A 23,299-nucleotide genomic window follows, 5' to 3' on the forward strand; every position below is an offset into this window, starting at 1 on the left:
TCTCCCCTTAAAAATTTCAATTTCATGAGAGCAGTCTCACCTTGTTCATTGCTGTATTCATAGTGCCTAGAACAAACAGTACTTGGCACAGATGAGGCACCCAGTTAATACTTACAAGCATTCTCTGTAATAATCAATATTTAATTTTTCCCTTGTCTGTATTTATACTTTTTTCTTCTTGAACAACTGCTGTGGCAAATTTGAGTGGTGAAAATATGTGTCTTTGATATTTTTTAAATATTTTTTTTTCTTATGTAAGAGAGTGACTATATTATATGCTGGCTTTCCATTTAAAATATATGCTTAAGGGCACCTTGGTGGCTCAGTCGGGTAAGCGTCTGACTTCAGCTCAGGTCATGATCTCACAGTTTGGGAGTTCGAGCCCTGCATCGGGCTCTCTACTGTCAGCACAGAGCCTCTTTTGGATCCTCTGTCCCCCTCTCTCTCTGCTCCTTCCCCGCTTCGCTCATGCTCTCTCTCTCTCTCTCAAAAATAAACATTTAAAAAATAAATAAAATAAAATACATGCTTATACCCCAGTGGTCACTTTCAGATATATTCATTTCATTAGCTTTTTTCTTTCCCCTCTCCACTTACTGTGTGTGTGTGTGTGTGTGTGTGTGTGTGTGTGTGTGTGTGTGTTTTGGGCATTGTTTTGGGATATGTTGTCATTTTATTTTTTAAGTCTGTTATGATAACTTACGTTACCTGTTACAGTAGGTGCTTACTTTACACATACTTGAAAATTATGAGATTCCCAAGATTGGCAAGCATGTAGTATGTTCTTCAGCCTCCCTCATACAGCAAAATAGAAATCTTCAGAAGACAGTCCTATTTTATGCTTTTTAAAAAACAAACCTGAGGCGCTCGGGTGGCTCAGTTGGTTGAGCATCTAACTTCAGCTCAGGTCATGATCTCATGGTTTGTGAGTTCGAGCCCCACATTGGGTTCTCTGCACAGAGCCCACTTTGGATCCTCTGTCTCCCTCTCTCTCTCTCTCTCTCTCTCTCTCTCTGCCCCTCCCCTGCTCACACTCTTTCAAAAATAAATAGACATTTAAAAAAAAGACTAAAAATATATGGCCAGTTTCTTAATTAAATGCAAAATGATAGTGCTTCCTCCTGGATCATATTAAAACATACTGGAAGTCATTTGTGTTCTGGTAGTCACATCTTGAAATCTGGCATCTCTCACAAATGCTTGTTAGGAATTTTGGTCTTCTGGGTATCTCTGTGCGTTGTTCCTCAGGGCCTCATATGCCCCACCTTCAGCACGTAGTGAGTTTCCTCACTAGAGTACCCAGCTTCTTACTCCGTTTCACTAATTCTTGTATTTAGTTATGATAGCTCTCAAATTCTTCACAGATTTGACTGTTCTCTCACATGTTGGAAAGGCTGTGTTGCTTAAAAGTTTTTAAGTCTTTTTAAAAGGCTTTTAAAAGAAGGTTATGTGCATAGAGGCTTTAAGTTTAGCCAGTTTTCAGAGGGAAATTAAAACTTTCTTCACATCAGGAGTTTGTTGTGTGTGTTTGTAATGTGGGGGGGGGGGGGGCGGGGAGTGATGTTTAACTAGTTAAATCAAAAGCTTTTGAAAGATCAGTTTTCTGATGGAGAAGTCAGCCTTCAAAAAGCTGCCGTTCCCAAATAGATAATCTTAATTAATGTCAAAGTACACTACGGTTAGGGAAACAAAGTATCTCGTAAACAATGTCTAAAAAAGACAAGTAGACTTTGTTCTGAGTGAGCTCCTGGCAAGAAAGAATGTAAGCTGTTAACTGGTATTTGTTTTCCTTCAGCTTTGGACTGTTTCTGTATGGCCAGTACTGAGTGATTACAGGTTTAAGAAACAGTAAATATGTTTATTGTCTACTGTTATTAAGTTGCATATACTGACCTGAATTTTGTTTGCTTTTATTTTTGTTGTTGACTGTTTCCTACTTTACAATTTAAATCTTGGAATTTTGCCTTCCTTGTGTTTCTTTGGTTGGCAAGCCTGGAAAGGAAACAAAAGTATCCAACTGAAGAGCTTTGTGGAGGTCTTTTAAGAGAGAACCTTTTCCCTTAAGGAGTTTATTTCCTCAGTGGATAGAGTGGTTTTTCCTGTAGCCAAGCATTTTTTTTTTTTTTTTTTTTTTTAAGGAAGTAAAAAGCAGAGTATCTTTGATTCTTGTTGTGATGGCATGAAAAACAGATTTTCTAGTGGAATCTCCACACGTGTTAGTAGGCAGCTATGTCATAGTTGCTTTATTACTTTCATATGAGGAGCTTTTCTGTAGATTTAGTTTGAAGATTTATTTTTCAAATATACTTTGGCTTTTCACTTTTATTTTTTAGGCTGTGCGTGTTACAAAACCCAAAATCCCAGAAGCCATAAGAAGAAATTTTGAGTTAATGTGAGTAATATGCTTGGGAGCCCAATATTTTTTTTTTAGGGCTGTCTAGTTATTAATATACCAGTGTAGAGAAAACTTCTATATGAGATATTACACTCTGGGGTGGGGTGTATATCTATTTTCCATTCTTTAATTCTAATAATATTATCTATTCTTGTGTCTTAATTCACTAGATTATTATGAGTTTTCCCTTTATATATGAACATTTCAGGAGCAGCGTTAGAGGCTAAGTATGCAGTTTGTTATAGAGCTATTGTTGGAAAGCTAAGGAATTGTAATTTGGACATGATTATCTTGAATTAAATACTAATAGAGAAGAGAAGGAGTCCTGGCTGGTAAGGTTGAAGGGAGTGCCTGTATTGTGTTACTGTGTTGTAATGGTAAGAATAGAAACACTTTATTGGCGTAAAGTTTGATGTTCATTTTATGTGGTTGTGTATCCAAAATGACACCTAGATCTTTATAATTTGCTTTGGGGAAGCTTTGCCTTAACTGACTCCTGGTAGTCTTCTCTTTTATGTGTCCAGGGCTGACTGGGAATGAGAAGTTACTTGCTTGACATGAAATTAATTTCTAAGTGTTCTGAAGATCCATATTAGGGGAATACCTATTGTAGTTGAAATGGCAGTATTATTCTTGTGTGACAGGTAGTGAAAAGAAGAAACAAAAGTCTTTAGGAAATTTGGCTGGTATTTGAAGAGGAAAAATATGAAATGCTGGAAAAATAACTGCACAAGTGAAGAATACAACAGATTGTATAAGTATAGGGGATCCAAGAAGTAATAATAATTCTTCCTGGGGTAATATACGGTTGAGTCCTTACTGTTCCCGAGTCTGTATCTTTTATTATGCTGAGTTTTATTTTCTCTTTTCATTTGTAGAAAAGGAACTTCTTTTTTGAAGCTATAAAGCAGAGTGCCAGGCTGGGTAGATCATGAGTCTGATCCATTGGTATAAAAAATTTTTTTAATTGAAGGCTCAGGATAACTTAGGCTCTCAACATGATAGCTTCTAGTGATGGAAACATGAAGACTGTATGTTCTCTGCCCTCAAATAATTTGTAGTATCCAGAATGCCATTTTATGTCTTTATCAATTTGGGCAGGAGGAAAGAAGAGATGTTTGGGGGGAAATGTTTTAGGGAAACTCTTGGAGTTACTTTTCAGATAAATCTGGATCTTTCTAATTTTGTAGACTATTGAAATCCCAGAATTAAAAGCCACCTTGAGATCTAACCTTCCACCTAATAGTAGTCTTTTTTATGCTTTTTCTGCCATGTAGTCACCCAGTCACCACTTGTACATGCTTAGTGATAGGCCAGCCATTTCCATTATTAGAACACTCAGGTTCTCAGAAAAGTCTTCTTTACATTGAGCACTAGTTCACTACCTAATAACTGCCACCTAATTATGTCTTCCATACAACAAGCAGGTGCCACTGCAAAAGAGTGCCTGAGGAGGGGCTGAAATCCAGCTCCATTCTGCTTGTCAGACCATGTACCTGAGGGACTGCGTCTGCCCAGAGGTTGTTGCATTTTGCTATTTGGCCCAGAGTGCTGTATGGGCTAGCTGGAGGCCTAACAGTAAAAGAACCATTTATATACTCCGGGTACTTCCAGATCACAGGCCTTTCCATGATACAGTTAGAGGAAAAGGTCAGACTAAATTCAGACGTATAAATTTGATGCCTATATCTGGGTGACTTTGGGCAAATCATTTAACCTTTCAGCCTCAGATTTATTATAAGTAAAATAAGGTAACACCTCTCTTGGCACCATAGTGGATCAGAAAGTTCGTGTTGAAATGGTTCTCTGACCCACCATAGAGTCAGAATTACTGCCTGTGACTGCACATCATTTCTAATTTTTATAATATTTTGCTTCACAGGGAGGCTGAAAAGACAAAACTTCTTATAGCTGCACAGAAACAAAAGGTTGTGGAGAAAGAAGCTGAGACAGAGAGGAAAAAGGCTGTTATAGGTACTTTGATTTCTTTCTGAATTGGTTGTTTCTAAAGTACATGTATTACGAGTTTGTCCTGTTCTTTGTCAGTCTGATGATGGATATTGATGGGATCAAATAAGATTGCATCATACATAGTGGAGAATTCTGGAAACTCTTTTGTACATTCAGATGCCCTACAGCCTTTAAAACCTGATGGTGCCAGTACTTAATGAAGTGGTTTGGCTCGAGACCATGTGTGGCTGCTACTGCTACTTTTTTCAAGGACAAGGAAAATAGATAGGGTTTTTGGGCAACACTGGCCTCTGTGGGGTAGAGTTTTTGTTCATACAATTTAAGAATGGGAAGTTTTTTGGCCAAAGCTTATGTTTATAGCATGCATCCTTGCTGTTGACATGTACCTAGTTTTATCTGGATGGCTAGATGTTGCCCTCTCCGACAGTACGGCGGGATTGCTTACACCTTATTTGAATCACAGAGGCTTCCCAAACACTCCAGGAGACTGTGTATTGGACTGACCTCTTAGGCTGTCAGTTGTTGTTCTTGGGATGCTGAAAGTTTAAGAGGTGTTTTGTAAACTATTTCAAATATGCAGAAATGTACAGAGAATAATAAAATGAAGGCTTAGTGTTTGCCACATCCCTTCAGGTCATACTTTCTTTCAAGAATAAATTTATATATCTGTTGGAAGCCCCTTGTGTTCTCTTACCTGGTCCTATTTCTTGACTCATCTTTTCTGAGTAGCTTCTGCTCTAAAGCTTGTGTAATCTTTCTGTCCATATTTTTATATTTTTATTATAACTATGTAATAATAATTCATAGGATTGTTTTAAACCCTAAAAATGGTATCAGACTCTACCTTTTATTTCACAGCTTGCCTTTATCGTACCAACATTGTTTGAGTTTTATTCATATTGGTATGTGTAGATGTGGTTATTTTTAACTGCTGTGCATTCATTCTATGAGTGGACCTCAGTTCATTCTGATGAATTACTGTTGAAGAGTTAGGTAGTTTCTAGTTTTTCCTTACTATGAGCAGTGCCGCAGTAACGCCAGTGTCCATGTGTCTTTGTGCACATATTTGGAGTTTTCCTGTGATAGTGCTACTCAACATGTAGTGTTGGTCACTGCCTTGTATCATCGGCTTTTTGTTTCTGATCCATAATGAGATGACAGAAATTGACAATGAGTGCTTAGAAATTCTTATAGTATTATATAGTAATTTTATGTCTAATAATAAAAAACTGGACCCTGTGTTTTTGTTTTTAATATTTTTCCAAGTAATTAATTTTTATTATAATTTATAACATATTGTTTCCTAACAAATTGAAATACAGAAAAAGGGGGGGAGGGTGCTGTTCCTTCCATAGGCAGTTGAAGAAGCACTACTCTGGAATACATACCTCCAAGTTGAATTGCTGGGTCATAGGGTACATACATCTTCAAATTTATAACATACGGTATTGCCAAATTGCTCTCCAGTGGTGATTCTACCATTTTACCTTCTCTTCAGCAGGGTTTGAGTTCCAGTTCATTTGCTGCCATAATTGATTCCCATTTCTGCATATCCTCCTCAACTCTTGGAGTCATTAGACCTTTTAAATTTTATGTCAGTTTGCTGGTGGACATGTATCATGTAATTTCAGTTTGTAGTTCTCTGATAACTAGTAAAGTTGAATATTGTTTATTGGCCATTCAGGTTTCTTTTTTTGTATGTGAATTGCTTGTTAATATATTATTAGCCCATTTGATTACTTTTTTTGGACTGGTTTATAGAAGTTCTTTGTATCTTCTGGATATTAATCCTTTCCCAGATTTATGCATTGGAAATATCTTCTCTCACTTTGTGGCCTTTGAACTCTATGATGTCTTTGACACTCATATATATTTAATTTTCATGTGATCAAATTCATCAGTCTTTTCCATTCTGATTTGTGCTTTTTCTATCCTGTTTAAGAATTCTTTCCCAACCCCAAAGTAATAATTTTATTCTAAAAGGTTTAAAGTTTTGCTTTTCATATTTAAATCTTGAGTCCATCTGGAATTTATTTTAGGGTTTAGTGTGACGTTGGAATTCAGTTTTTTTTTCCAAATAGCAAGCCAATTATTTTAGGCTATTTATTGAGAAGTTCATTATTTTCTCTACTTTTTTCTAATGCCACACCTATCATATAACAAGGTACTGTATATAATTTGTTCTGTTGCTGTGGTCTCTATTTTGTTCTAATTTCATGGTCTATCCTTCTCCAGAATTACCTTGTTTTAATTACTGTTGCTTTTTATGTTAAGTCTTGCTATCTGGGAGAGCAAGTTTCTCCTTAACTATTCCGCTTTACTCTTCCTAAATGTTCTTATAAATGTCTTGGGCTATCCTAGGCCCTTTATTCCTCCATATAAATTTTAGAACCGGATCAGGTTCTACAAAATGCTGTGTTGAGGTTTGATTGGAATTACATTACCTATACATGTCAGTTTGGAGAGAATTGATTAATTAAATTGTTTATTTATTTACTCAGACTTATACTGAGTCTTATAAATCTGTTTTATTTCTCCATTTATGAGAAGTGTCTTTCAAAAAGTATCATAATTTTCTTCTTAAGGTTCTGGCACTTTCTTTCTTAGAGATTTATTCCTATATATTCCTCAACCTTTTTGCCATTATAAATAGGATCTTTTTTGAAGGATTTTCCTAACTGGTTTTTGCTTTTGTATAGGTATGCTGTTCATTTTGTTGTTGTTGTTTAGTAGTCTTGCTGAAAATGCTATTATTTCTAATAGTCTCCTGTTGTGAGCAGTCAAACTATCTTCAGATCAGGACAGTTCTGGTTTTTCCTTTGTAGTCCCATACCTCTTTACTCTTCTTATCTTCCTGGTTTCAAGGTTATGACTTAAAGTGCAGTGTTGAAAAGAAAGGTTGCGTCAAGTATTCTTGTCTTGTTCCTAACTTTAAATAGTCCCAGTGATGTTTGCTGTACTTAACTTTTATCAGGTTCGTGAAGTTTCTGTTTCTTGCTTGCCAAGAGGTTTTTATCATAAATGACTGTTAAAACTCTTAGAATTTTTTTCTATGTATATTTTTTCTAATTTTTCCTTTTAAAGCTTTTAATGTGGTGAATTATATTAGTAGATTTTCTTTTCCTGAATTATTTTGCTTTCTTGGGATAAACCCATTTGATCATGATATAGGAGATATACCTCAGTACATTTCTCTATATGTCTTGCTTATAATTTCTTTAAAATTTTTACTTTTATATGTCTTCATTTTTACTTTTATAAATTTCAGCTTATAATTTTTTCCTTGTACTGTCAGGTGGTTTTTTTTGTTTGTTTTTTCTTCTTTTAATGGTTACACTAGCCTCAAAATGATTTGGAGAGCATTCTTTTTTTCTGTGTTCTGGAACATTTTGTATAAAATATGTTATTGTCTCCTCTTTGTAGGTTTAATGGAACTCTTGTAAAAAACCATCTTGGTCTAGTGGGGTTTGTGCTCTCTCATATGCTTGTTTTTGGTGGTAACATTTAGCCTGTTGATTTAATTTCTGTACTAACTATAGGTCTGTTCAGGTACTTGTTTCTTTAAGTTTGAGCAGTTATGCTTTTCTAGAAAATTGTTTCACATCTGAAATTTCAGACGTGGGGACATAAATTTGCAGAATTCTCTTATAATTTTTAAAATCTGCTACCAAATGTGCATGCCCCTTTTCATTCCTAGTATTGTTTTTTTGTGCCTTCGCTTTTGCTGGATTACTTCTGCCAGAGGTCTGTGATACTCTATTCATCTTTTCAGAGAACTGCATTTTGATTTGGTTGATTCTTTTGTCTCTTACTTTTCAATTACATTATTTACACTTATTTTTATTATTCCTCTACTTCTTTTTTTGAGTTTTCTCACTGGTTCTTTTCTAACTTCTTGAATTACTTAATTCTTTAGATTTCAGTCTTTTCTGATTGAAACATGTAAGATTATATATTTTCTTTTTTTCTATTCACGTGTTTTGAAATGTAGTTTATTGGTGTTCATTTTTAATTTTTGTAAAATGTTTCCATTGTGATTTCTTTTTTCACTTATGAAGTATTAAAAGTATATTTTTCAATTTCTGGGTTTTTAGGGGGCTACCTTTTTATTGTTGATTTCTAATGTTATTGCATGATAGTCGGAAAATATGATCTATTATATGGATTCTGAAGTATTTGTTGAAATTTGCTTTGTGGCCTAATCAGTACATGGTACTTTTTTGGTAAATGTTCTCTGTGTGCTTGAAAAGATTGAATGTGTTTTCTTTATTTGTTGGATGCAAATTTTCTCTGTTTATCCATTCAGTCAGGCTTATGAATTGTGTTGTTTATATCTTCTGTATTCTAATTTTTGCCTTCTTGAGCTATCAGTTACTGAGAGAGGTGTGTTAAAATCTCCCACCATGACCGTAGATTTGTTGACTTGTAATTTTTTTTCTTTACATATTTTAGAGCTGTATCATTAAGAGCATTCAGGATTGTTACATCTCCCTGGAGAATTGCTCCTGTTATGTAATAACCCTCTTTATCCCAGACACACTTTTTGGCTTAAGATCTGTTTTGTCTAATGAAATTATAACTATGCCAGATTTCTCATGGTTAGTTATTTTCTTGATGTATCTTTTCCCATCCTTTTACTTTCAACTTTTCTATGTCATTATGTTTTAGGTGTGTCTCTTGTAAACAGCATATAGCTGGATTTTGTTATCTTATCCAATGTGAGAATCTGTCTTTTAACTGGTGAGTTTAGTCTTTTTATATTTATTGTGGTTACTGCTATATTTGGATTTGTTTGTATCATTTAGTTTTGTGCTATTTACCACGCATTTTTTTCCTTTGCTTCTTTTTTCTCTTCCGATTGGTATTGAATTGATTGGATTTTCTTTATTCTTTTCTTCCTTTTACTTAATTGGAAGTTTTATATTGTTTCTAGAATGTTTCTATAACTAGTCATTACCTGTAAAATGTTAATAAGCGTACCTGACTTGACAGAATCTAAAGCTAATCATTCTATCCTCTTAAAACCGTAGAATGCTTTAATTCTTATCACTGTCCCTCAATTTTACATAGTTACCTCATATTTTAGTTTTATGTTCTTTTTATTCCCTCATTATTACTATTATCATGTATTCTTACAGTAAACATCCATTTTGATCTATAGGCGTTACTTAATTTTTTCCCTCTCCATTGTTTTTGGCAATTCATTCTTTTTTCTACTAGTTTGTTACTCTTGTTTTGGTTTTTTTTCAATAAATGCTAAGGAATGGATAACTTACTCATTCTTCCTTAGTCTGAAATGATTTTATTTCATTCTTGAATTAGTAATTTAGCCTACAGTTCTAAGCCCAACAAAACTTACTTTTTTTCTGTCACTGTGGTGATATTATTTCATTTTTGTTTGGCTTCCTCTTGTCTTCTTACTTTTATAATTTTTCTCTGTCTTTGTGGTGTGTCTAGGTAGAGACAAGCTTACTTCTCTTCACTGGGGTGGTCGGTAGAGGTTTTTAGTCTCAGTGGAATTGAAGCCCATTAGTGGTCTCAATTTTATACAGTTCTCAAGGCGTCACCTCCTGGCCATGAATGGGCAACAATCCAGGTCCATCTCCCTTGCTTGTCTAAGTTCTCAGCTCTTCCTATACCAGCTCTCAGCTCTCAACTCTTCCTTTGCTTATGTGTCTTCGGGATCTCTCATTCTTTCTTAGCATCTTAGCCACACATTAAAAAAAAATTGTTACATTTTGTCTAGCACTTTAAGGTGTTGTTAGCTGGGGGGTTTTCTCATTACTCTATTTCACCATTTTTCTAGAACTAGAACCTGACTCATGCTCTTTATTGGTTTATTTCTACACATCAGAGAGTAGCGTTAAGTGGGATGACCGCAACCATTTCCCTACGTTGAGACACGATTCTCTGGATTATAGCTATAGGCTCCAAATGCCTTCTGTTATTTCCAGTAGAACGTCATAGTCTATTTGGGAGTTGGGGTGATACAAGTTGATGTGTTGCTAATGAGGAAATAGGGAAGTATGCGCTGGCGTCAATGCTAAAGGATACTGGATCTTCTGGAAATAGGAAAACACTTAGAAATCTTTTTTCTATTATACTCTTCCCCCAGGGACAGAGATAAGATGTGTTAAAATACTCATCCTCTTTGGCTGAAAAGAAGAACTGAGAATGTTCTTCAAGAATTGCAGTGATTGAATTAAAAGTGTAATAAGAGTCTTTCTTCCCTGGTCCTGGATCTTTTGGTTAGGCCGCTGGTGTACTTGAGGGTGTTTGGTTTTCCCTGCCTATAATTGTCTGCTGCAACCAACATGTTCACCCCCAACACTTGTTTTCACAGTGTCAGATGAATTAGCCTGCTTTCTCTTTTATGTTCTACCACAGTCAGAATTCTCCTCTGATCTTTTCATCTTGTGATTTCCCTCTTGGTAACTTCAACAAGTTGATCCTGAGTATATTAAAGCTAAATTCTTTAGCCCATTACTCAAGATGGAGGTCTTCTAGCTTTCTTTCTATTCTAATTATTTGTTCTCTGGTCAGCTGGCTCCATAATGACCTCTTCATTGTGACTGTTCATTTGTTCTTCCTTGTCTTTACTCCTTTTGCCATGTCCTCCTAGGTCATGTCCATTATTTTCTTTAAGATTTTTTTCCAGAAGACCTTTCTTGGTTTAACTTATCTTTATTCCTTCTTTCTCCTGCTGTTTTATAAGATTGTCCTATGTTGCCATGCATTTATGTTGCTTTGTTTTTGTTCTGAGTACTTTCACGAAGTATCATTTTCCCCATTAGCTTGTGGACCGCTGCTGTGTAATCCCATGAAGGACTGGAACTGTTGTTAACCTTTTGTATTCCCTCCCATTTCCCACAAAACCAGCACTGTCAACAGTGAAATAGGAAATAAATTCCCTTTTTTCTGTTGAGTTGTGTACAGTCTGGATGTTTAAAACAATGAAACAGCCCATAAAACCTTATATGACTAAGTGTTAAAACTGTATGCTGCTGATTCTAAGTATTTCCAGACCTAGAGAAATGTTTTTGAATGTATCTTTTTTTGTGTATAATTATAGAAGCAGAGAAGATTGCACAAGTGGCAAAAATTCGGTTTCAGCAGAAGGTGATGGAGAAAGAAACTGAAAAGCGCATTTCTGAAATTGAAGGTACATCAGGGAGAAAAGAGGCTCTGACTATCTTGAACTGCCTCTCTGCTTCAGAGACTGATTTCTTGATTATGGTGGGTGGGAAGGCCATCGACAGAATAATCCGGTCTGGAGGAAGTGGCTGCCCTGTTATGCTCATAGACAGATTTTTTAAATTACCATTACATGTTTAGCTCTTGGTTGGTTTGTGACTATAGGCAACTCATCGCTCATTTTCTGTCCTTAAGTTGTGGCTTATTAGCTACCACTTTGTCCTCAGGCAGACAAAATATGAGAATTACCTATAATCAGTTGTAAAGAATATATAAGAAACCCCCACCACTACTAGTTTCTTTCCTACCCGTCAACCAAAAATATAACAAAAAATTTAGCCAGGAAAAAAGCAGCCTTAGTTTTCGTAAAAGGCTCTCAGAGATGCTAATGTTCTGAGCTCACAGTCTTGAAGACCAAACATTCAACCTCTTTTGCTTGTATATTGCTGCTTCCTGTCCTGTCATTCTACATTAACTGATTCTGGATCCAGTTTGGAGGGGATGGGGACAATGCAATATATAGAGCGGAGCTTTCATGTCTGGACTTCATTGTTTTACTTGAAGCCTAGACGTGGGTAGGGTGTGAGGCTTTTTGGGTGATGATGGGTAGAGAAAAGAAGGAGCAGCTTTAGGTGAAAAATGAAGTAGGCTGCAATGAGCTGAAAGTTCTTTAACAATGATGAGAGTATTCTCCTTGGAAAAGAGTCTGGGGACTGGGTTTTGAAAACTGCTAATGTTGTTACATGCCTTTAAAGTAAGTGATTGAGGAGTGCCTGGCTAGCTCAATCAGTAGAGCATATGACTCTGGATCTTTGGGTGTAAATTTGAGCCCCGTGTCAGGTATAGAGATTACTTTAAAAAAAAAAATGAAATCTTTAAAAATAAATGAATAAAAATAAGTGATCAAAATATCAGGCAGCGGAAAAAGAGACCCCTACTTAACATAGTGTGTGTAAACCCTTACACAGCTGAGGAAGTGGATTGCAACTTTCCTTTGTTTTAAACACTCTTGACTCTATTTTGCTTGCTAGATGCCGCATTCCTGGCCCGAGAGAAGGCGAAGGCAGATGCTGAGTATTACGCTGCACACAAATATGCCACCTCAAACAAGGTGATTGGCTCTCCATGCCACACTCCTAATAATATAGTGTTTGGGGTTTTGCTTTTCTTTGTGTGGGGGCTCTAATATGATAGAGGTGATTTATCCAGTGTCAAAGATTGGTAGTTACCATCATACTCTCCAGAAACAACCAATCACTTATCAAGTCATATTGCACACTCAACGGGGAGAGACCTTTGTGTAGTTCCTTGTAAAAGTGGGGAGATAGGACAATAGCGGACAAATCTATAAACACAGGTCAAATGCTATAAACCATTCATCTGTACTGCTCTGTCAGGGCTTAGTAATCAGGAAAGGTGAGGATCTTCTCATGGAATGACAGGAGTAACAAGAGAAGAGTAAAGTCCATTTAGAGTTGCTTTCCAGGTAGCTTTGCATAGATGCTAAGTTCGTTTAGTGCAGTGTTTCTCATCAGAAACTTTCTTGGCATTTTGAGGTGGCAAACTTTTTCATTGTTGAAGACATGGTATCTCATGCATTACGGACTATTTTGCATTCCTGACCCTTGCCTGCTACGTGTCAGTAGTGCTCACCGGTTATTTGAACAGTCAGCACCTTCTCCCCCCCGCCCCCCATACCTTTCCAAATGCCCCTAACTGAATACTGCTTGTTTACTGGATTTAAAAAATATTCTAGTTGTGAGGAATTTCACATGTGACAATTGGAGGTAGGAGGTTGGGTGAAATGGGTGAACAGTTTTTGTATAGAGACTCGGGTTAATTTAAGTCTAGAGAATGCAGGCCTAGTAAGCAGGAATTGGTAAGAGGCAACTAGAACCCCTGTGTATTCTGAAAAGGGAAGAATATGGCCAAGGTTGATAAAGTTATTAATTGCAGAGAGAACATTGCAGATTAGAACGTTGAAAGAGTTGAGAAAGAGGTTGCCAAAGTGGTGTGGTTTGAAGGATTAGAGTCAAGATTTAAAGTATACACAGGTCTTAAATTCTTTCATTTTAGAAAGGAACAACATGCTCTGGGCTCAGAAGAAATGATAAGGCATGATATCATAGGTTGATAGAGTGAGAGTTGTCAGTACTTTGAAATCCAGTATAAATTTAGAAGTAAATTTAACATATTGGAGACACAGCTCTATCGAAACAATGGAATTTGGTCAAGGTGGAGGCAAGGTGAGAAACTTTAGTTTATAAAACTAGCAATCCAGGGGCCCCTGGGTGGCTCAGTTGGTTAAGTGTCCAACTTTGGCTCAGGTCATGATCTCACAGTTTGTGGGTTTGAGCCCCACATCAGGCTCTGTGCTGACAGCTCAGAGCCTGGAGCCTGCTTCAGATTCTGTGTCTCCCTCTCTCTCTGTTCCTCCCTCACTCGTGCTCTCTCTCTCCTTCAAAAATAAATAAAAACAGGGCGCCTGGGTGGCGCAGTCGGTTAAGCGTCCGACTTCAGCCAGGTCACGATCTCGCGGTCTGTGAGTTCGAGCCCCGCGTCAGGCTCTGGGCTGATGGCTCGGAGCCTGGAGCCTGTTTCCGATTCTGTGTCTCCCTCTCTCTCTGCCCCTCCCCCGTTCATGCTCTGTCTCTCTCTGTCCCAAAAATAAATAAAAAACGTTGAAAAAAAAAATTTAAAAAAAAAAAACAAACAAACAAAAAAAAAAAACCAAACACAAATAAATAAATAATAAAACTAGCAATCCAAATCTGTTATGGGAGAAGCTCTCCAGGCACAAGTATCAAGACCTTGTCCTTGAGGTTAGCCTTATGCTGAAAGGGACAGCAGTTTTATGCCATTTTGAAAAATGCTGTTTGGATATTGGTATTATATTAATAAGGCATTAGGAGGTAATTTGGTTATGCACTGTGACCATATTTGATGGCAGTTTCAGCAGAGGATGTGAATCAACTGGAGAGAGTGTAGACCCAGGGAGTGGAAGGTGTTGGGGTGGGGGGGGAGGGTACTATGAAGGTCAAGATGGGCTTTGGCCTAGAGGACAGGCCAGGGACTTGCAATGAGGGGAGGATTACTAGGGAAAGGCTTTGGGGGAAGTATCTTCCAGGAATATTAGAAATTAGTTTTAATAATAAACCCTGAGAGGTTTTGGTTGGATACATCTTGGCATCATGATTTAAATTTAAAAACTAAAACTGTGACCGATCTGGTGATTGACAAACATCTATCACAATCAGTTTAAACATCTAGCTTCTAAGTAGAGGCAAGAGGACAGATCAGGTGATTTCTTGAGATCTTTTCCACTTCTAGAATGTGGTCAAGAAAAGCAGAATCACAAATAAGGATATGAGCCTAGCCCCTTTGAAGCTCTGCCATTCTCATCCATTGACCTGTCCTCTTAAGAGAACCTGCAGAGATTCCAGACTAATTCTAGGTTGAATTTAGCTAGATGAAATATAAAAGTATATATGAAGGCATTTTTCAGGCCCCAAGTCACTATAGAAATGTTAGTTACCATTGTTCCCCAAACCCATCTCCTCAATCCTTTTTTTTTTTAAATGAACAACTTCTCTCTACATTAGGACAGGAGCTTGTGTAAGGAACTTCAAGTCTAAAATACAGCTGTTAATGTTGTGATAGCCACACTTCAGAGTGAGAGAAGATCATTGGCAATGACTCAGAGTCGAGTAGTGATGTTCAGGAGAGCAGTAGGGGAAATGTGTGTAAGGAAAGAGACGGATGATTATTGCACTGAAGTGTCCTGATGCCTTTGCTCTTGTTTGCCCCCACACAGCACAAATTGACCCCGGAATATCTGGAGCTCAAAAGGTACCAGGCCATTGCTTCTAACAGTAAGATCTACTTTGGCAGCAACATCCCTAGCATGTTCATGGACTCCTCTTGTGCTTCAAAATATTCAGATGTTAGGACTGGAAGAAAAAGCTCTCTCCTCTCTAAGGAGGCTCTTGAACCCTCTGGAGAGAGCCCCATCCAAAACAAGGAGAGCACAGGTTGATGCAAGAGGTGGAAATGTACTCCCATATCAAGATGTGGCCCAAGGGGTTAAGTGGGAACAATGGTTATATGACTCTTCAGATTCACAGAGAACCTGTGCTCTGTCTGTTCTGCCTCTCCTGTGATAGCCCTGGCTTATCAACTGATTGCAGGGTAGAACCAACTGTCTGGCACCCAAATGTCTTCAGCCACAGTTTATCAAGTATCCTGTGTGTGTTCCCTTCTGAACTGGTACTCGTAAATCCGGGAAAGTCTGATGCTAAGATACTGCCTGCACTGGAATGTTAGACATGAATTATATAACAAGCTGTGTTTTTCTAAGCTGAGATCTATTGAATAATGTTTACATTGGTCCCCGGGGAAATGTGTGCTTGGCCATTCGAGACATAAGAGGCCAGAGAAGATGTCAGGATGCGGTAAGTGTAAAGACGACCAATCACGCCTGGGGCCCAGGCTTTCTTTGGGGTCCAGTCCCAGCATTCATCCGTGTGATTAGCATCTAGTCCACTGAAGTTCTCCAGGAAATGATCTTCCACTTGAGCAATGATTTACTTGATATTATTTGCACCTTTTTTTCCCTATAGTTGAGTTGGTGGCCTGCTGAGATATGTACCTTGCCACCCAGCCAGGGATTCCTAATCACTAGTTATTACTGCATTAGTAGGCTCAGAGAGCTTGGTTTGAAGTTCTGGGTAAGATGAAACCTTTGCTTTGAACCACAGCTCTGGGGCCCCCGCTTCCTCTCCATTGGATGATGACTGTCTGCATCACTGCCCCAGGCCATTTGTAACTAAGGTGCCTGGCTTTTAGCCACTCCTTCCTTATGTGTCACTTCTCAGCTCTGTCTGGCCAAGAGCGGGACAGGGCTTTAACCGGAAATAGGAGCAGCATACAGTTCCCAGCTGTTCACTGCACAGTATTGTATCATAACTGCAGGAAGTTTTTATTTGTAAAACTGGATTTGGGGTACATTTATTTGCCCCAGTACCTCTACCTGAAGGCCGAATCCTAGGGCTGCAATGGTTACTAGCACACTGATTCTCCTCAATATTGTTCTTCTGGAGCCTACATAGTATGGGACAGAGTAACTTAGAAAGCATCTTTGGTCATCTTTGTCTCCTTTTTTCCTGGCTCTGAGATTCTGAAATCAAAGTTGTTCTCTGGCTCTCACCCTCCCTAGGAAGTCAGGATTCCACTGACTTCCTGGGCAGCCAGGGGATTTAATCTCCCTTGAGAGGATGACAGAGTGAGTTACGAGTTTGCCTGTGGCTGTGGGAGACCTATTTCATCTGGGCCTTTTCCCCTTCAGATTAGCTTTCCTGAAACAGTGTGCCCCATAGTTAGGCCTGAGTTTGTAGCTTGTTAAGACACCTTTCATGAATACTGTGTTCAAGCCAGACAGAAAAGTCATGGGACCACTTCCAGAAACCTTTTTGCTGTCAGTCCTGTCAGTCTCATGACAGCTTGTGGGTTGTGCCAAACACTTTCTGTGGGGAAGGAATCCCAGAGTTGAGTGGGGCTTTTCCCTGGGCCTTATACTAGAGAGGCATTTGTAATATGGAGAGAATCCTTTTTTCATTTTCGCTTATTATATACGCTCTCTTTATGTTCTCTAGCTCTCCTTCAAAGAACATTTGAAATAGAAGAATAAACTCTTCACCTGTCATGTATTGTTGCTGCAGATAGGTAATGATTATTGTGGGAAATTTGGGTCATTGACCTTTGTGCTTTCATTCCTAGAGATGTTTCCTATTCCCATAAGCTAAAAGCCGTTGCCCCGAAGTGTTGGATGTGGGTTTTCTTACAACCCCCCCGGTGGCAGAGTTGAGGAACAGGGAACTAGCTTTGTGAAGTTGTAAAGAAACTACTTCCACTTAGATTCTCCCTGGAGTGTGCTTCCCAGCGCTCGCTCAGGCTCTAAGTCTATCCCTCCTGCAGGGATGTTCCTTTTGGCAAATACACACTGTAATCTTGAAGTCTAAATTTATATGTGAAATGCTACCTTTTTTAAAAAAGAAACTAAATAAAATTATTTTACTATCAGTGATTTGTATTTTTTCCTTATGTCTCCATTCTTGTCTGTTGTCTTCACATGCCCCTAAGGCTGTCTTGCCCATTTCAACTAGGTAGCCAGTTTATTTACTAGCTTAACTCAACTGTAGAGGCTTTTCTTACACTCTTCTCAAAATACTGTTTCCTGGGTAGAAGAATCTTGAAAGCAGGGTTTCTGCTCTTCCTGACTCACAGAATGTAACAAGGAATGTTCTGATTCTTGGTGGGATGTGGCCAGCAGCCGAAGAGGAAAGGGAGGCTGGAACGTCATGCCCTTTCTGAGTGAGTCTAAGAAGGGAGGAAGGGAAGAGACAATTGTACTGAGGAGGAGGAAGGGCAAATTGTACAAACTAGAACTGACTTCACTAATTCAAGTGTTAGTCCACAAGCCAGGGTTGGACCTGCTCTTTCCTAGCTCTCACCGTTCCCTCATAGGGAACAATTTCACAGTGATGTTGGGGCAGCGGGGCTCAGTAAGGGGGAGTTTTGGAGAAAGCAGCCCTTTACTTGGGTTCCGGTGGAATCCAACCCCATGGTAACCTACATCTGCTGCTGCAGACCAGGGGAGTTTACCTAATTCAGATGTTAAGTATTACGTATTAAGATGAAGTGATTTAGAACTAAGTGATTTCTGCCTCTTGCTGGGAGGAAGGGATTTTGTGAATTAGAATTTGTGGCTTCTCGTTGCTTTGGGATTAATAAATCCCAGATGTGTGCATACAAGGCTCTTTGTCATCTGGCTCCCACTGACCTCTCCAGCCTGGGTCCTTAAATGTGCTTTCTCTCTGTCCCTTTGCATATATTGTTCCATCCACCTGGCTCATTTTTCCCCCTTACATATAGCTCTAATTTTCCTTTGCTAACTCCTGGTGAGTCTTCATGTCTTCAGAAAGGTCAACTGCTGGCTCAGGTCAGCATTCCACATTTCTGTCTTTGTACTATTTCACATATCTCCCATTACCTGTTTCATGTCTGTTCTCACAAGTGTTCAGCTCTTCGGGGTAGGGACCATGATTCTGCTCTTTGGAGTGGTATCTATTGCTCGGACCTGGCCCATAGGCATTGGTGAATTTTGTTTCATGAGAGAACAAAAGGGTGAATGTGAAATGCAAGAAAGGGAGTAGTGGAGGAAAAAGGACATAGAGTTTAGGGTAGAGTGTCTATGTCAGGACTTAATGTGTAACCATGGGAAGTTACCTAACATCTCTGAGCCTGTTTATACATCCTTACAGCATTCTTCAGTGGGTTCAGCAGCATATGTTTAGACACCTAGCATAATGATTTGTGCATGGTAATTGTTGGGGTGCATTTCTCCCTTCCTAGAGTAGGGGAGGCTGATCTGGGGTTTCCAGGGTCCCCTTCCACTCTCATACAGAATGTATTAAGGGAGCAGTGATTTCTAGTAATGAGAATCACATAGGAACTGGAATCTGATTTTTCATGATGGATTTAAAAAAGGAAGAAGAGACAGAAAATGTGTCTGCAGCTCTAAGATAATCAAGCCAAGTGTCAACCTTTAACCCAAATTCTCTCCCCAGACTTCACATGCCATGACATTTGGGATATTGCTACCTCTAACAGTTAATATTTGTAGAGCACTTGACATTTACCAAAACATTTACATGCACACTGAGGATGTAGTCAGTTTTCTGTAGTGATTAACAGGTGTTGGGTTGTTGTTTGTTTGTTTTTTTAAGTTTGTTTATTTTGAGAGAGTGAGCAGAGGAAGGGCAGAAAGATAATCCCAAGCAGGCTCCGCACTAACAGCGCTGTTAGCGAGGAGCCTGACGCAGGGCTTGAACTCTCAAACTGAGACCATGACCTGAGCTGAAACCAGAGTCAGACGCTTAACCAACTGAGCCACCTAGGTGCCCCAAGGGGTTGGGTTTTACATTTAAACAGTTCCAAAGAATAGAAGAGGAAGAAAAGGTGGCAAGCATGACCAAAACACTACAAAACAGAAACAGCTACGAATCTTAAAAATATCAACACATAATTTAGCATCACATTAAAAACACTACACCACCACCAAGTGAGGATAATTAGGAACACAGGAATGGTCTAACACCAGGAAATCTAGTTTAGTAAAATTCACCACGTAAATAGAATTTAGGAGGCAATCACATGATGGTCTCACTTGCACAGAAAATGCTTTTGATATTTAATACCCATTTAAAATTTTTTAAGTCCTTAGTAAAATGGGAATAGATGAATGCCTCTTTAGCCAGAGAAAACATATTTCTCAAATCATGCTAATTGATAAAATACTTTATAAAAGGATACCAATTAATATCAAGAATAAAACATGTCTATCTACCATTACTAGAAGTAGAAAAAGGGAACAAGATAAAAAAATTTAAGGAGGCAAATTTGTAGATGATATAATTGGGCCTGGAAAATACAAGAAAATTATCTGAACATGATTGTAAAAATAGAATTATTCATTGGTTAGATACAAATTTATTATTTAAATTAATTGCTGCCCTATTTAAAATAAAACCTAAGTAAATAAACATAATGAAGGCAAGTTTTTAATAATAAAAACAAGGATGGGGAGCCTGGGTGGCTCAGTCAGTTTTGAACATTCAACTCTTGATTTCAGCTCAGGTAAAGATCTTGTGGTTTGTGAGTTCTAGCCCTGTGTCAGGGTCTGTGCTGACAGCATGGAGCCTTCTTGGGATTCTCTCTCTCTCTCTCTCTGCACCCCCCTCAAAAATAAATAAACATTTAAAAAATAAATAAAAACAAGGATAAAATACTTAGGAATAAACAAGAGATCTCAAGATTTATAGAAAAACATTAAACTGTTAAAGAGAAGTATAATAAATTAACTTACTCAATGGGAAGGAAGAAATAGCAATTATCCCAAAATCAAATTTATACATTTATGAGATCTCAATAAAAAATATCAACCAGATATTTTTTTGATCTAAACTAACATCCCAAATTTGATAGGGAAAATTTTAAAAGAACAGTTACAACAGCCCTACCTAATATTAAAGTAAAAAATCACAGTTATTGAAGTACTGTACTGTAGCTTCTTTAGTCAATTAAAGTATAGAAATAAATTGAATTATATATGGAAACTTAGTACATGATTAAAGGTGCCTTTTCGAAAGCTTGTAACCTAGAGGGAAAATATGGATTATTCAATGGAGGTTAGAAAACTCTGGGGGAGTTGGAAAAAATACCCCTACCTCACATGGAGGGGTTTACATGGAAATGTATTCTTGGTGGCTCAAACAAATACACACTTTTACTACTAGGAATTTATCCTTCATGAGTAATTCCCCCCAAATAAGAACATTCATCATAGCAATATTTGTGATATTTAAAGACTGGAATATCCCTGAATGTTCATTTAAAAAGATTTTTTTTACAATTCCCTTATTCTAATAAAGTAGGATACTAAGCAAGCATCAGAATGCCATAGGATGCTGCTGTGTGAAAATGGGGATGTGTATGTGTGTGTCTTTTTGTTTTTTTTAATCTATAAGTTATCTCCTATATCATAAGTGAGTAACAGTGATTACATCAAGAAGGAAACCAGAAGAGTATAGGAAGAGAGATTCATTTCCACTTTACACCCTTTTGTATATTTTTTTATATTTTATACCATGTGCATGTAACACCTACTCCAGTAATCATAAAATAATGTTTAAGGAAAAACAAAATAAAGTAAAAATGGTAAAAGAAAGCCTTCACTTAAATAGCGGTACTTTATAATCAGAATTTGGTTGAAATTCTAATTGTGCCTCTTGCTAAAAGTCTAACCTCAAATTATTTTTCCTTTCTGAATGTCAGTTGCCTCATTTACACTTGTGAACAAAGAGCCTACTGGACGTGGCTGAAGTGAAAAGTAAATGAGATTTCTAAACAGCTAAGCACAGTGTCAGGTAAATGTGATGGGTCCAGTATAAATTGTGGCTATCATTATATTTTGTCATTTAATCTTCATAAAAACCTTTTCACAAGAGGAAGAAAGTGTGTTGTTTTGGTTACCCCACCCCATTTTACAAGTGAGGGAAGTGGGCTTGATTCATAAAATTTCATGTCTCATTTTCTTCCATTCACATCTGAATTCAGAAAGAAAAAATTGTGATATGTAAGCTCCAGACTTGAGGCAGCAATTCCAGTGAAGTTCACATCTAGACGATACGGGTTGCAAACCCGGGTTTTTCAACAATTAATCATTGCACATTGACCATGACATTGCTCTTCCCACTGAGCACTATCTTATTACTCAGTAAAAGATAATGTATGAAAATATCATATGACTTCACTCATATGAGCACTTTAAGACACAGAACAGATGGACACAAGAGAAGGGAAGCAAAAATAATATAAAAACAGGGAGGGGGACAAAACATAAGAGACTCTTCAATATGGAGAACAAAACATGGTTACTGGAGGGATTGTGGGAGGGGGGATGGGCTAAATGGGTAAAGGGCATTAAGAAATCTACTCCTGAAATCACTGTGGCACTATATGGTAACTAACTTGGATGTAAATTAAAAAAAAAAAAAAAAAAGATAACGTATGAGAGTGTGTGTAAAATAGCCATAACTCTAGAAAATCACTCATTAGACAAGTTTAAGAGTGCTCAGGCCTTTTCAAGCCACTGTAATTAAGAGTGTTAGTTTTTTTTTATGAACCAAGGCGAAATGTGATAAAGTACCATTTCACTCTCCATTTCTTGGTTCCAGGGTACTACTGTATTGCATTACTGTCTTTGGTCTTTTTCAATTGCAAGGAGTTTCCCAACCCAGAGAAGTTTGATCCAGGACACTTTTTGGATAAAAATAGCAGCTTCAGGTAAACAATACTTTGTGCCCTTTTCCCTTGGTTACTACAAATACATCCACCCAGGTCATACACATGCACATTCTGGACAATTGTTAGCTTCACTGAGTTTATGGCATAAATAAGCAATGTACTGGTGATAGCCAAGTCAATCAAATCAAATTGTTACAATTCTCCAAATCTGGATGAAGCCATTTAAGTTTGTACACCAGTAAGATCAGGCAAGTCATCCAGGAACTATTTTGTGTTTGGTAATTGAGTATAATGCATGGTTTTTTGTTTACTGTTTGTTTATTTTGAGAGAGAGAGCAAGTGCAAAAGCACAAGTGGGGGAGGGGCAGAGAGAGGGAGAGAGAATCCCAAGCATGCTCCATGCCAACAGCACACACAGAGCCCTACACAGGCTCAAACCCATGAATCGTGAGATCATGACCTGACCTGAGAGTCAGATGCTTAACCCACTAAGCCACCCAGGTGCCCCCAATGCAAGTTTTTAAAGAAACCAAAGAAAGTCCAATTCAGATGTCATATATCACCAGCTGACCAAGGAATTTGTTTTTGCATACTTTTGTCTGTTGATCTCCCCTTTGTACTACAGACTTTTCCAAAACAAAATGTACCCATTTCTGTTTTTTGCAAACTGTTAACCATTATTAATTTTCTGATTTCTGAAGCCAGGGGCCATCAAAAATCCAATCATTTTATTGGTAGTTTCAAAACTAACAGTTGATATGTTTTGCTTCTAATTATAATGATAAGTGTTCAACATAAAAAATGGAAAATGCAGAAAAGCAAACCAAAAAAATAAAAATGTTACCCTACAGAGATAATCACTGTCAATATTTTACT

General features: G+C 37.8%; 1 protein-coding gene across 7 annotated transcripts in view; it reads left to right on the forward strand.

Moving 5' to 3' along the window:
- ERLIN1 (ER lipid raft associated 1) overlaps nucleotides 1-23,299 on the forward strand; it is a 55,782-nt gene that overhangs the window by 18,328 nt on the left and 14,155 nt on the right. For 4 of the 7 annotated variants that reach the window (XM_060641771.3, XM_060641775.2, XM_060641773.2 and 1 more), the window contains exons 8-12: nucleotides 2,334-2,392; nucleotides 4,278-4,369; nucleotides 11,439-11,528; nucleotides 12,592-12,671; nucleotides 15,375-17,638. In XM_060641771.3, coding sequence (XP_060497754.1) covers nucleotides 2,334-2,392; nucleotides 4,278-4,369; nucleotides 11,439-11,528; nucleotides 12,592-12,671; nucleotides 15,375-15,596 — 543 coding nt within the window. In that variant the 3' untranslated portion in view covers nucleotides 15,597-17,638. Of the gene's footprint in view, nucleotides 1-2,333; nucleotides 2,393-4,277; nucleotides 4,370-11,438; nucleotides 11,529-12,591; nucleotides 12,672-15,374; nucleotides 17,639-22,353; nucleotides 23,137-23,299 lie in introns of those variants that run through there. The other 3 variants (XM_060641778.3, XM_060641779.3, XM_060641777.3) reach the window with 2 other exon arrangements.

The sequence above is a fragment of the Panthera onca genome, chromosome D2 (genome assembly GCF_046562875.1).
Source record: "Panthera onca isolate mPanOnc1 chromosome D2, mPanOnc1 haplotype 2, whole genome shotgun sequence".
In the NCBI taxonomy this organism is placed as follows: Eukaryota; Metazoa; Chordata; class Mammalia; order Carnivora; family Felidae; genus Panthera; species Panthera onca.